Raw genomic sequence first — 14,339 nt, 5'->3', positions numbered from 1 at the left:
ATCACCATACATGCACAACCGTCGTGGAGACCATTTTCACGACAACCAGCTACCATAGAAGAAGCTTGCTCGCCTTTGACCAATTGAACGTTTGGAATCTCTTGTTGATATGGGAGAAGAAGCTTCCCAAACAATGGATTTCAAATTTAATCATCGCTTGATAGCAAAAAAGAAAAGTAGTCATCTACTACCACGGGTAAGAGCAACTCTAGCATAGTCGTCATATTTGTGCCCCGTAAGGATACGAAGACCGTGGAGGAAACACACAAACATAGATAGATCAAAAAGGTGATCTTCATGTTTTTAAACATAGATAGATCAAAAAGGTGGTCTTCATATTTTTGTTATATAGGTCTCGCTTGTCATTGACTACAACGGTCCTTTCCCAGTAATAGAAAATTCACAATATATTTGATTCAATTCAACTTCATCTCTAATAATTTGGCTGAAAAAATAGTAGCATTGCGACTTGGATTGATTGAGCATCTAATACTTAGCTATACTATCAACTAATTAGCTAATAGTTGCGGCGATGGTTGGATTCGCCAGCGGGGCCTAGTTGCATGACAGGGTCAAGTGGGGATGCGGCAATGCGGGACTCAACGCCCCGAATATGGGTTCGACCCGATCGTCCCAGAACAGCCATGCTTCTGTGGCGGCGGCATTACATGCCTCGATCCCCCAAAAGATGGCCTCCACGCGGTCGCCCCATGCCGGCCATGCTTCTGCACTGGCAAGGGCGAGCGCACGGTGCTAAGTCTGCCGCTAAGTTTCCACCTCGTCCCTCGCGAGCTTGACAGGGCCCACATGCATCTGCCCCCAGAAGGGGTCCAAGGCATCGACGTGACGTTTTTAGAAACATGTTTGGAGAGGAAGAGATGAAATGGAGGTGGGTTGAAGGGATTTCTGAAGGCGCCAAAGAGGGCGATGGGAGAGAGAGGAGGCAGCGACAACCTTTTATAGACCGCTGGGGCCGCCAACCCTTCATTTAGAAAGCAGTTAAGGAGGCCATTGGCGGCAAACGACCATCAAGTGGCGTGCTTTCTAGTGGAAAACACGGCCGTGCTCACACGCTTGCTGATTGCTTACATGGCATCTCTCCGACCGCTCAGACACAAGTCGTGAGATGATGTCGCGTGAGGGTTATCCGACAGGCCGGCCATGGGAATCCGATGAAGCAGGCATGACAATAAATGGCCAGGTGCCAGTCGGTGATGGTGTGTGAGAGGCTGGGCCGTTTCAAATTTCACACGTGACGGAAGAAGGACGAAGCTAAAACTTGCTTTCCATGTAGACCACTGGGTATAGAGCGAGCTCCATATAAACCTCCCAGCCTTCAAATATGAAGACTACAAGGTCGTTTTGGCGCGACATCCATATAGCGACTCTGCTAAAATATCATATTCGTCAAAAAGTCGTCACATATCGAGGCCAAGGTTTTCCCGACCCACAAGGGTCACCCATAGCCATGAGGTCGGGTCCATCGGGACGGAGTGGCATGTCACAAACTCACATGGTTGTCCGCACGCATTGTAGTGTCGATCGAGCGTGCGGCTCTCCGTGGACACGTGCCGGGCGGGGCTGGCCGGACCGCTCCTCCCCGATATCGGATGGGTGCCTAGCGTGCGGTTTTTCTCCCCCACCGTGCGTGCCTCCGTTCCCCACCCCAGCTCGCCCTCTCCTCCGCCGTCTCTTCCTCCTCCCCTCCTCTCCTCTCCACTCTGTGGAGCGTAGACTCTTCGCAGAGCGCACGCATACGCACCTCACACCAAAACCACCGCTAATTCTCACCCTTCCCATCTCCTCGATTCGATCCGCCCCTCCAAAACCCCAAATTCAGCCGCACGGCATAATCAATCCCCCATCGGCCCCGTGCCGCGAGCAAACCCTCAAAATTTTGCGCCCTCCGATCGATCCCGTGGCCGGGTAGGGTTTGGGCGGCGGCGGCGGGCTGGGCCGGTGCTGCGCGTGCTCGTGAGGACCGGTCCGGGTGTTTGTGAGCTTGGTCTCCCCCGCATGCGGCGGATTGGAGGCGGGACGGCTAGTTAGGGTTAGAACTATGGGGAGCACCGGCGAGCCCGATCGGAAGCGGCGGCTATCTGGCTCCTTTGCGCAGGGTGTTGATGCCGTACCTCCCGCCAAGCGCCCAGCGCTTCCGCCTTCATCCGACGACAAGAAGGTATACGCCTCATTCCAAGCCTCTTAAGTAGTCCTCTATTGTCAAGGTATAGGCTACCGTGTGGAGACTTGTTACTCAGTTGTATTTCGATCGTGTATCAGGTAGCCCAGGTCCACGAATTTGCTAGGGTAATACATGAGTCGATAGGAGATTCTGAAATCTCATTAACAGTCATTTTACCTCGCAAAAAGACTCATTTTACGTGGGGCTACATGTCCGTTGAAGCCGGCTTTGGCAACCCACTTACGCCTTGCATGCGCGTCCTACTATAACGGTTGGCATGCCCAAACTTTTTCCGCCGTGATTTTACCTCACTGCAAAATTTGGTGCACAACATCTCTTCTTACCTTAGCTAGACCCAAATGGTCTTGCTGAAATTGTTCACAACACTGGTCGAATGCCCGTGCGTTGCCATGGTACAACAAATTTAGACACAGAAATATTGATTACAAGATCATGGATTATAACTGTGTTGTGATCCATATCATCCTGTTCTTGCAAGGTGAACATGTATATTATCATGATTTATCTAAAAAGGGTATCCGGTGCTTTCGGCCAAATCTCGCATGACTCGAGGGACATTGACGTCACATTCGTTGTTCCTCTTCATCAGCGTACCAACACACACTTCCCTTGGTCATAGCCCTCATGTGCGTGCATTGTACACTATTTTTTTGAAGAGCTCACATCTATGGTAAGCGTGCATGCCCATCGCAACGAGCTCTTGCCCAGCAAGGCAAAATCAGTCACTTTGCTCAAAGTTGATCTTTGGTGACACACTTTCCGCAATGGTCTCTGTAGTATGAGAAACTTGCTTGAAAGTAAAATATGACAAAAAGGAGCTTCTCTGATGAAAACGAATCGCCAGTATCACAGTTCATTTCTTGTAATAAAGGCTACAGTCGTGGAAGGTTCATTGTGTGGCCGTGTGGGTGTTGTGCCCAGTCTTGCCATAGCCTCTACCAAAATATAAGACGTTTTTTATATTTTGATACGGAGGGAGTAGTTGTAGATAGAAATCATTTGTCTTACACTACTTGTTAGTAAATCCTATGATTTGGGATAAGCTCAGGCTAGTATAAGCCTTCACGAATGTTGTTGGAACAGCAATTGTTTACACATCGCGCATATATGTTTTGAGTACACAACTGTAGGTACAAAACATGTTATTCTTCCATATATTTAAAAAGAAGTCAAATATAGTTCCCTTCCACGTAGTTCTTCAGGAAGCTAGAGTCCACTCCACGCACTAACAATGTAAAAGCAAAACATGGATCGTAACAGAATGAGCCGTCTTGATCCATGTTTTGCTATCTTGGGCAAGGTCAGCATTAGCCCATCATTGAGATATTTGGCCAACCAAAAGAGAGGACTAGCCAGGCGGTGATTTCACTATTTTATCCAGATTGATTGTGGCAATCGAATAGGTTCTGAGCTTGGTCGTTGGCCATGGCATTCGTACGAGCTGGCTCGATCGATCGGTTGACGGTCCACCAGCAGAGTAAACGACATTACTCTGCTATTTGGATCCTGTATTAGGTAGCTGGGGTCAACGACATTACTAGGTTACTTCGTGAATCGCAGGAGCTTCTCAGATTGCAACATAAATTATTTTACCTTGGGCATGTCCGGTTTTACCGGATTCGCCAGCCTGCTTGCATTCTGGGTTTACCTTGGGCATTGCATGGGAAACCTACTGACATATGCATGAACGGTTGGCAAATCTGCATTTGTCCACCACTGCGAAGTGTACCGTACAACTTTACTTGTTGACTCCTTTAGTTAGGCCTAAAAAGCCTTGCTGAAATTGTCCATGACATGGTTGGTGTTTGATAGGAAAAGCTGTCTCACTATGAGAGCAAATATAGTATCCATTTAGAGAGATGATTAAGGATACAATAATCGATACTTCTGCAAAACAATTTTGTCGGATTTTTAATATGGCCTCATTTGGTATATGTTGTGGAATGATGTTTAGGCCACTGTGCATATAGATGTAGAAACGGATATACATCATTGATGCACTTGTATTATTTGCCATACTGCTCTCTTCTGGATTTTGTTCTTGCACTGTTCATTAAAGCAGTATTGTCAAGCCATGATCATAAATTGGATTTCGTTCCTTGTATTTAAACAAAGAAATCCATGCTGCTTTCATCTCGAATGTTCCTTCTTTTGGCTTTTCTACACTGTAATTTCCGTTACTTTTTTTCTATATATAGTGTTAATTATAACTTCGTTCTTGGTTGGCAGCTTGATTTTGCTGTAATTAAATACAGAAACCAAAAGCTTTCAGAACAGCTAGAAGTCCATAAGTCTGAGTACCATGCCCTCGAGGGTAAATTTGATGATCTCAAACAGAAACAGAAGTCTCACCATGAGACCCAAGATCTTGTTAACAAGTCATGGCAGCATGTAAGCTAAAACCTTACCTTGTTGTAACTGCAAAAACTACAAGTCTTCCTTTTGTTTACTGTAAATGTTATACTTGAACAGCTTGTGAGAGATTTGAAGGCTATCTCTGTTTGCAAAAGTGGATCCCAAAATTCTTCCTGCAGTGCAGTTCCTAGCAACGAGTCTACAGGTATGTCTTTGTTCTTGCCTGAATTAATTTGATTGTCGGCTAATAATTTGTTTCCTCATGTATAAAAATTTGTAATGGAAGCAGTACATGCATCTAACTCTTCCTTGTTAGGATTTGCAAGTTTTTTTTTGGGAGGGGAATTTGTAATGGAAGCATTTCATCGTATTTGATTTATGTCGATGGTTGTGGAATATTCTAAACTTGGATGTCCCAAAAATTACAGATTTAGTTTCTAACTTTCTATTCAGATGGTGCATGCATCCGGAAAGACAAGGACTTCCTTAGCAGGCTCGTTGAGACAGGTGCCACAGAAAGTTCTGGTTGCCATTTGGAAAACCACGTACACTCGTCAACTACTGATGTGCTGCAGAATATCTTGTTCTCATCAAATGATTCATGGCATGCAAACGAGAAGTTACCGTTAGATCACTTTACTGCATTACCCGAAGATGGTTTGTTCTTCACATTTCCTTGGTAATAATTTTTTATTAATTACAGCTGAAGGACTGCCAAATTTCTTACCCCTTTGGTAACATTTCCTTGTTTTGCTTCACTGCAGAGCGCATTAGGGAACTGCGAAGTACTGCTAGTGAGATATCACTAGAGCTTACTGATGCTGTACGAGCACTTGGTGATCTCCACTTGAAGCACAGACAGCTGACAGAGAAGCACCATGAAGAGAGATATTTAAATGCTCGAAGCAAAGCTGAACAGAAACGCCTTAAAGGTATCTTGCTTAAACACGAGATGATTTACATACGTGGATATGACCCTGGTACATACAACAGTTTGTTAGTGTCTTACTATATCTATATTATTTTGACACCTTCGGTACCTGCCAATATACCCTTCTGATATGCATGACACACGCCTTGTAGTTGAGGGTATCTTCTTGCTTAAACATGAGATGCTTTACATACATGGATACACATGACACTTAAATCACATTGGATATGTCACCACATCACCCTTTCCCCCAAATCTACCATTGCCTAGCCGTCTACTCTCCCAAAATCCATTCCCACTGCCTTCCCTCTGTGTGTTGCAACCACCATAACCTTCTTCGCCCATCTGCTGCTCTTGCCTCAAGTAGTTGCTACTGCTTCCTACCTCTGGTCAGACATTGACAATAGCGAGGTTGATAAGAGGATGAGGATAGATAATAGACTGAAGAGAGTTGGAGAGAGATCAGGAGGAATGGAGAGAGGCCAGTGCTGGATTGGGACAAGAAAGGCAACTGGAAAACAGATCTGGATATGTGTGAGAGGCAAAGCTGGGGGTTCCCTCACAACACTGCATGTTGTACTCGGCCAGGATTAGATATGCTGGCTAGGTAGGAATGTTTCTTCTCCTCCACTAACCTGTCTGTACTTACTCCCTCCGGTTGGGTTTATAAGTCGGGCATGGGTTTTTAGGTCTTCAGTTTAACTAGCAAAATGTGTATTATATTTTACAAAAAATATCGCTTTAGATTCGTTGTCAAATGAAGTTTCTTACTTATAATTTTTGTGGCATATTAGACATGTTTTATTAGTCAAATCGAACACCTAAAAACCCGTGTCTGACTTATAAACCCAACCAGAGGGAGTACGCACAATAATATATGGCTGATCCTTGTTTTTGTGGATTACTGGATCACCTAGCCACACAATGTCCCTTCCACTGATTAGACGAGATTAACTATTTAGGCAATGTTTGCACAGTATATATGTGCCTATGATGCTGTGTGCAACTAATATTAAGGACCACCATGTTAACTTTACTGAGATGTTTGTTAACTTTTCAAGAGGAGTTGGCAAGTGCTGCTGCTGAGTTGGAAGAAAGCAACCACAAATTGGCAGTTCTCAAAGCACAGGGAGACACGACACATGGAACTCCAATCTTATTTCCAACTTTAGGAAATAAAAGCTTCCCTCAGGATAATGTCAGAGACAAACAAAAGGAATTGCAGGATCTAGGGGCTTCTCACAAGGAGTTTACGGTAAAATATTAAATACTTGTTTTAAACTTCCAGTGTTGCCTATGTTTGCTCTTACCCTAAAGTTGTTGCTTGCTCTATTGTTTGGATCAGGGTCTGATTTCACAACGCCTGGCGGAAATAAGGAGACTTCATGAAGAGAGAATTGAAATTTTGAACAAGTTGGCTACTTTTCAGGTTTGCACACTGCTTGTTTAGGTGCCATACAAGTGAAGTAATGCTGTTCTACATTTTTTGAGTGTCTTTCCAGAGTTGATTCATAATAGTATTTTCCACCCGCGCTTCGCTGCAGCTTTTTTGGATGATGTTTGCTTTCCTATCAAGTACCAACATTAGCGAAAGTAATCCTAGATTATTTCTAGTCTCCAGAGGGCGACATACAGATGTGCCGTTCAAAAATAGATTTTTTTTTTGCATAACATGTATGGTTTTGAAATTCCATCCTCTCAACTAAAAGATGTCTGATCAAAGCACCTTTTAATTGTTTAAGAATCTGAGGTTAGCATTTTGGCTACAATTTCAATGTTGACATGGCTTATTTGAGATTCCACGTTGGAGTCAATCTTAGAGTAAAGGAAGATGTGTTCAATAAAATATTCTTGCATGCCTTACATTTGCAATTTATGGACAGAACATTTTGACGGATTTGAAGAGCATTTCTTCTTCAAAAGCTTTCCAAGTTCTGAAGGATCAACTCCAGAAGTCACAAGCAGAGTTGGACCAATGCCGGACACTATTAGAGAAATTACAGGTGGTTACTGCTCGTATAATTTACTTTTCATGTATCAAAGAGCCTCAGCTATTTATTTTATGTTTGACTCGGCTTCTACTTGCCTTTTCAGGTTAATAAGGATAAATTGATATGGCAAGAAAGGGAAATTAATGTAAAAGTTGATCTGTCTGGAATTCCTCATAGGGTATCTCTCAATTGTGAGTCAACCCTTGCAGTTTTAGATCAGAATCTGCGGAAAGTAGTTGATGAAAAGAATATGCTTGCACTGAAACTTGAAGAATCTTCGAGAGAACCTGGTATGATGATTCTTGTTTGACTTTGCTAATAGTGTTGAGTTATTCTCTTCTGGCCATATCGGAATCTAAATAAGTAAAAACTTCCTATTTTCAGGTCGGAACCAAACCATATCAGAATTTAAAGCGCTGGTGTCATCACTGCCAGAAGAAATGGGCGCTATGCAAACTGAACTATCTAAGTACAAGGATGATGCTTCAGAATTGCATTCTTTACGAGCTGAAGTTCGCTCCATTTCTGATATTCTGGCTAGAAATGTAAATTTCTTGATATGAGCTTGTTGAAGAAGTTAATGAGTGTTTTGTGACTATTTCAATTAAGTTTAAGCTATTCGTTTTGTGCTTTACAGGAGCATGCCATCAACGAATCATTATGTAAATCCACTCGTGCTGGACCTGAAGTAAGGGATCTACGGTCCAGGGTAATAATTAAAAAATTGCTGATTTAACTAGCTGCATTGTCTTAGCAGGCATCAGGAAATGGCTTGTTTTAGCTAGATTCTTTGATTTCCATTCATATTGTTTTTATGAATTCTTAAGCCACTGGATTCACATGATTTGTAGGTTCATGAACTAAGGCAAACGAATTGCGAGTTAAAGCTCTTTGTGGAAATGTATAAGCGCGAATCTACTGATTCAAGGTAGTTTTATTACAGCAGAAACCTTTCATGAAACTACCTCTACAATTTATTGTGTTCCACTCTGCTTGTTCTCCTATTGCCCATTGATCAGATCATCTGAAATAATCTGTTGAGCTTTTAAACATTGTTTACTACCAAATTCATAAGTTCTACTATAACAAACTTTACCGTTCTGATGTAGTGATGTCCATACCTTATTGTTTTGTGACAGAGATGTGCTGGAGTCGAAAGATAGAGAATACTGTGAATGGGCTCGTGCCCATAGCCTCAAATCTTCTCTTGATGATAGTAGGCTAGAACAGCGTGTTAAGGCAGCCATCGAAGCTGAAGCAACGTCTCAGCAGAGACTTGCAAATGGTGAAGCTCAGATTGCTGAATTAAGGGGGAAGATGGAGAGTGCCAGAAGGTAAGCCATCACATGTGTTGAAGTAGGCAGAAGCTGGAAACATTATCAATTTTTACTGGTCAAAGTGATGCTAACTTGTGAACTTTTCTGTGCATTACAGAGATATTGGTAGTTTATCTGAATTATTGAAATCAAAGCATGAAGAAGGTGAAGCGTACCTGTCAGAGATTGAGGTCTGTTTCATCTCTACATCTCTGTAAAATACAGATTATCAGTATTCTACAAATACTTACTTTTGACATTTCAGAGTATTGGGCAAGCATATGAAGATATACAAACACAAAATCAACAATTGCTACAGCAAATTATCGAGAGAGATGACCACAATACAAAGGTAATTCTATGGACTCATTTGCTATTCTTTGTTCGTGCTGATGTATCCTTGTTTTCAACATTAGTGTAACCTTAAAATCACCCACTTCTGTTCACAATAACTCTGATTTCACTTAAAGCTTGTTTGACTTCAGTTCCCATAACCCGCGGACATGCCAATAATAATTTAAATGTGCAACTAGAAGGTTTAGGTTACCACCATGATTTTATCCAGGTTTTCATGTTAGTAACGGTAGTTACGCCATGAGACCATCCAGATCATTATAATCTCCTGGTAGCCTATTAACAAATAAGTGAGCTTGAGCATCATATTTTTATTTTGAGCATGGAGGACTGTTTATTTGTTGAAAGTTGAAACAAAAGACATTAGTATGAGACGTCATCAGATTTCTGTTTTCAGCATGGAGAATTAATCTCCCACTTAATTTGTTGAAACCAAAGACAGTAGACATTTACAGGAGTTCAACGTAGAAACACCAACAGTCCAACACAAACAACTTCTGCTCTACGTGCCAGGTGATTTGCAACACAAATTAGGAGACTGCTAGCCCATGCTTATACGATCGCATATTTCGTTACTTTGCAGTCTTTCAGGACACATAACCAAATATCAGCTTCAAGTTCCCTTGTGCCACTATCAACTTAGGCTTGATTCATGAGCACATGCTACCCTTTACAAGCTGAATTATCATTCTTTGCCATGGGAAAAAGAACTCATACTATCTGGGCACATGGAGCCATTCTCGTTGGGCTTATGCCCTTCGCCCTGATCGGCATCATGCTGTGTTTGGTACGCAGTGCCATTTGCTCTGCCACCATGCTCGATTGAGCTTTGTTATGACCCACATGGCCACATTGTGCTCCACTACTGTGGGATAAAAATGAGTTTTTGTAAGTTAATTTGGTTGCTGTCAAACAGCAGGCCACTGAGCCAGGCACGGTTCACTGTTAATCCTGCTTTTCATCTTCATTCCAGCTTAGGGTGTGCATCCGGTAAATCTGATTTTTTTTGGTAAAAATGGTTTAGTGTTGTACTCCCTCCGTCCCAAAATAAGTGACTCGACTTTGTACTAACTTTGTACTAAAGCTAGTACAAAGTTGAGTCATTTATGTTGGGACGGAGGGAGTAGTTAATATGGTATTTATTAGGAATATGGATTTACTTTTGTATGCCTAAAAAACAAGTATCTGTTAGTAGATATTACCTCCGTCCCAAATTATTGTCTTAGATTTGTCTAGATACGGATGTATCTAACACTAAACATGTCTAGATACATCCATATCTAGACAAATCTAAGACAAGTAATTCGGGACATGGCCATTGCACTGAGCCGAGCACCACCTGTGAATCCAACGAGATGTCCACAGTGTCAAAGAGATGGTGCTTCTTGTTTGCTGGTGGGGAATAAGATGATTTTGTCACCTGCTGCTACAAGGAAGGCATGGACGAGGCATCCAAGACAGCACTACCGTGCATGGAGGAAACTGACTGGGAGTGCTTTGCTTCTGTTCCTAAGATGAGGCAAGCACTTGTATTGCGCAATGCAGCAGTTTTCGATTCCATGCACGCCCAAGGTGACCAGATTGGTATCCTCAAAGCCTGTTCTTGTGCATTTGGATGTCATCCTCATTATGCCTTGGTCCTCTAGTGAGTGCCCCAAAGCTGGCGCCACATGCATGTGCGAGTGCCATGCACATAAAGTGGAAGCCACAACATGGATTTACACCCTCAATTCACATTTTTAGGGCAAAAAAGGAGACCTTTGACCTCACATCGAGGAGGGGAGGTCATGGGACAAATGTTAGGAAGACAACAAACCGCTGGGCTCGTTTCAATCTGCAGCAGCTGTGAGGGAGAAGATGTGCTAGGACGGCATCCAGAGCATTGCCATACTACTTGGCTCCGTTTTCTCCAGATCTGGACGTGTGTGTGTTGGGGGGAAGGCAGACAAGAAAGAGAAGGGGATAGAGGAAGAAGATGGGAGAAAAGAGGAGATGCAAAAAACATACTAGTATATTGAATTATTCTTTGAGCCAATTCGGTGGCACTTAGACGATTCTAGGCTACTTTAGTGTCTCAGGGACACCTCACGGAAAAATGGAACCAAACTGTGGAAGTGGGTTTTGGGTAGACTGAGATAAATCTAGGTGGCTGGAGAAGTAAAAGGCGAGTTGTGGTGGTTGAATGAGATAAAGGCCGCAACTACAATGCATTTTGCTATTTCCTAATCTACGACGCTACATACTGAAGTTGTGTAGAAAACCTCAAATTAGTAATTTGTGTGCATATTTGGTTGATTAATCAGATTAGCATAACTGCACAAGAAAAATCAACCATGGTCATTCAAGAGTCATGTTTGTCTTTATTCGTTGGGGATGAAATTATAAGAATCTTTTTAAACAGCGACCTATTGAAGCCTCTACATGTTACTGCAGATCTTTATGGAAGGCGTTAAGGTGAAACAGGCACAGGATACTTTGCATTTAGAGTTATGCAATCTGAACAGGAATTTACGGCAGGCAAAGGGTTTGATGGATCTGTACAAAGATAAAATCTCCCAGTTAGACGACAAGGTAAATTTAAACGCATAAATGTAGGGAGAACATTCTGTTTTAGCGAGTGCTTGACACACATGTTTTTCCTTGCCCATTTGCAGTTAAAAGTTTGGTCAGAGCAGACAGCGAGACTTTCGGAGGATGGACGGCGACATTCTGTTTCTTCAGGCAATGCTCAAAGAAAGCTGGCGGATGTATTGGGAGAGGCTCAACAATTGAGACAGTCCATGGATCAAGTACAATCCAATGTTGGGAGGAGTCGACTAGAAGTTGCTGGACTTCTTGTAGAACTAGAGAAGGATAGGTAATTGTTTGCAGAGATTTATTTTTCCACACTCCATGTGATCTTCAGGTTTCTTGACGTGACAAGTGTAATGATGTTTTTCCAGGTTTAGTAAGAGGAGAACTGAGGACGATTTGGAATCGTTATCAAGGAAAGCTAGTTCTCTTAGAGCAAAGACAGAGGGATCGTCGGTGTTGGAAAAGGTTCATCAGGAGGTGAATGAGTACAGGGGAATATTGAAATGTGGTGTCTGTCGCGACCGACAGAAAGAGGTGAATACTGTTGCCTTCATTTCCTACAACCTTGGTCACCATATGAATCTGAACTTGTTCTCCCATGTTGTTTAGGTCGTGATTACCAAGTGCTACCATCTTTTCTGCAACGACTGTATACAGAAGTTGCTCAGAAACCGCCAGCGAAGGTGCCCTTCCTGTGCATTAAGCTTTGGGGCTAATGATGTGAAGCCGATTTATATATGATGCAGCGGTGGCAGCTGTCGTGGGTCATCTAGGACAAGTGACTGAACGCTCCTTGTTTGGGGTTCTTGGTGGCATTATCCTTCAGTCGGAAATTGTAGCTTAAATTTCTGCAAGGCGGACCCATAGCATACGTTAGGCTGCCGGCACAATGCCCGTGGCTTATGCTATGCAAGTGTGGCTTCCCGCTCCTTTGTAAAGTGTGGAATTTTCTTGGTTGAAATAGCTGCTAGTCTTAGCTTGCATATACAATGTGTTATTTTGCTTGACATATCCAAGGATGAGGAGTTTGTGACTCCGAAAACATACCATAGGTTGTATTGACATATATGGATGGATTGTAGTTCCTTTTGTTGTAGGTGATGTTGAGTATGTAGGTTTTGGCCGTTCGTTTCAGCTTGTACTTTGTACATTTACCACCCTAGTGGGCTCTTTGCTGATAGTGATATCCGGTGAAATGCTGTTTCTTAGTACTTCCTCTGTAAAGAAATATAAGAGCGTTTAGATATAAACGCTCTTATTTTCTTTACAGAGGGAATACCAAGAATTGACAAGGATCCAGGTTTGCTGTAGCAGGCTTAGATGGGCATGTTGCATGACTATAATTCTGGTTTTTACTTTCTTAACATGCATGCTCCGTTTTCCTTTTTCTTTTTTTCTGCAAGAAAACACTCTGGTTGTGTGCAAGAGGAGAGGGCATCGATGTTGGTACATTCGTAGTGTGGAGACAGGTTGGTAAAGATGGCAGGGGCATCAACCTTTCTCCCTGTCTCTCATTTGTCATACGGGTACACTGGTAAGTTATGTCGCATTGATTGCAAGGATTGAAGGCTTGATATGCTCTGCTACATCATCTCACGGGACTCGGTTCTGTCGTGTGGTGTAGCTGGTTTCGACGGCGTCATGACTATGCACTTTGAAAGCATAACACTGCCTCATCTGTGTCGCTGCAGATTCCCAACAGTGCTTAAGCTCCTCGAGGCCACTGGATGCTGACCAATGGGCAACTTTAGATTCAGAGTAGACAGACCCCCCGTTCCTGCTCCGGACGGCCCACCGTACTCCCCCCGCGGTTTTCAAAGCCCTTGTCCACTGGTTTTACCACGGAAGAGCCGCCCCGCCGGCTCGCTTCAGTCGCCTGCGGCTGCATCACCCGCCCGGCCCATCGCGCTTAGGGCCAGTTCTTCTCGCAGCTTAAAAAATAAGCTGTCTTCTCTTCAGCTTTTTTTATAAGCCGTCTTTCTGATACATTAATTAAGACTTCTAAACTAGTTATGGAATAACTAATACCGATAGGAGCAATCTATCTATATCCTAATTAAAAGCTTAACTATGAGCGCACGGTTGGCGGTAGTCTAGCCAAGCCACACCGTGGCGGCACGGCCGACCGCAGCCGTGCACGCATTGAGCGCCGACCCGCCGGACGCGCGCGCAGAGCTGGCGCCACGGTTGGTTGGTTGGTAAACCATGCGAGTCGTACGTGACAAACTCGTTTCCTTCATTTAACAGTGACGCGGACACCACATTGCCTTCCTTTCGGAGGATAATAACGTGGGCTCAACGAACGGGCGCACGGCCCCTCGAGACGGGACGACGGGGCCGGCCACTGCGTCGGCACTCGATCGGGTCGCACTGTTGCTTTCGATCGTAATAAATACGAGCGCTACCGCCACGATTATTTGCCGGGTGGGTCGCTCGCTCGCTGCTGGAGCCATTCCTGCGTGTATCCAATCGGGAAGCGCTCCGTACAACTTTTATTCAATTTGGCAGGCAGGGCGGCGAGTGAGGAGTCGGGTGACGTAGGCAATTAATGAGTCCTGGTGGTAACATACGAGCAAATAAACAACAGTGACCACTTGACGCAGGAATCTCTATTC

The 14,339-nt window shown here is 43.6% G+C and overlaps 1 protein-coding gene across 2 annotated transcripts; it reads left to right on the top strand.

The window, feature by feature from the left end:
• Positions 1-1,641: 1,641 nt before the first annotated feature.
• Positions 1,642-12,935, top strand: LOC123145047 (E3 ubiquitin-protein ligase BRE1-like 1). Of its 2 annotated transcripts, XM_044564352.1 has the most exons (19): positions 1,642-2,179; positions 4,433-4,594; positions 4,676-4,763; positions 5,012-5,215; positions 5,323-5,490; positions 6,551-6,744; positions 6,835-6,918; positions 7,373-7,492; positions 7,584-7,770; positions 7,865-8,025; positions 8,118-8,189; positions 8,332-8,408; positions 8,620-8,814; positions 8,915-8,987; positions 9,062-9,148; positions 11,584-11,721; positions 11,805-12,007; positions 12,093-12,258; positions 12,334-12,935. In XM_044564352.1, exons 1-19 carry the CDS (start codon positions 2,060-2,062, stop codon positions 12,463-12,465), a joined length of 2,631 nt encoding a protein of 876 aa, XP_044420287.1. In that variant the 5' UTR covers positions 1,642-2,059; the 3' UTR covers positions 12,466-12,935. The 2 variants fall into 2 exon arrangements, with proteins under 2 accessions (XP_044420287.1, XP_044420288.1); XM_044564353.1 differs by lacking the exons at positions 1,642-2,179; positions 4,433-4,594 and having other exon boundaries at positions 5,012-5,237.
• The last annotated feature ends 1,404 nt before the right edge of the window (positions 12,936-14,339 follow it).

Source organism: Triticum aestivum, chromosome 6D, assembly GCF_018294505.1.
Source record: "Triticum aestivum cultivar Chinese Spring chromosome 6D, IWGSC CS RefSeq v2.1, whole genome shotgun sequence".
NCBI classification, from domain to species: Eukaryota; Viridiplantae; Streptophyta; class Magnoliopsida; order Poales; family Poaceae; genus Triticum; species Triticum aestivum.
This window is presented reverse-complemented; position numbering and strand designations above follow the sequence as displayed.

Bases quoted from the DNA above. Each gene is read 5' to 3' on its own strand.
- LOC123145047 (XM_044564352.1), top strand. From the start codon at position 2,060: ATGGGGAGCACCGGCGAGCCCGATCGGAAGCGGCGGCTATCTGGCTCC. The intron at 6,745-6,834 runs GTAAAATATTAA...TGTTTGGATCAG, and splicing joins CTTCTCACAAGGAGTTTACG to GGTCTGATTTCACAACGCCT. The intron at 8,190-8,331 runs GTAATAATTAAA...CATGATTTGTAG, and splicing joins TAAGGGATCTACGGTCCAGG to GTTCATGAACTAAGGCAAAC.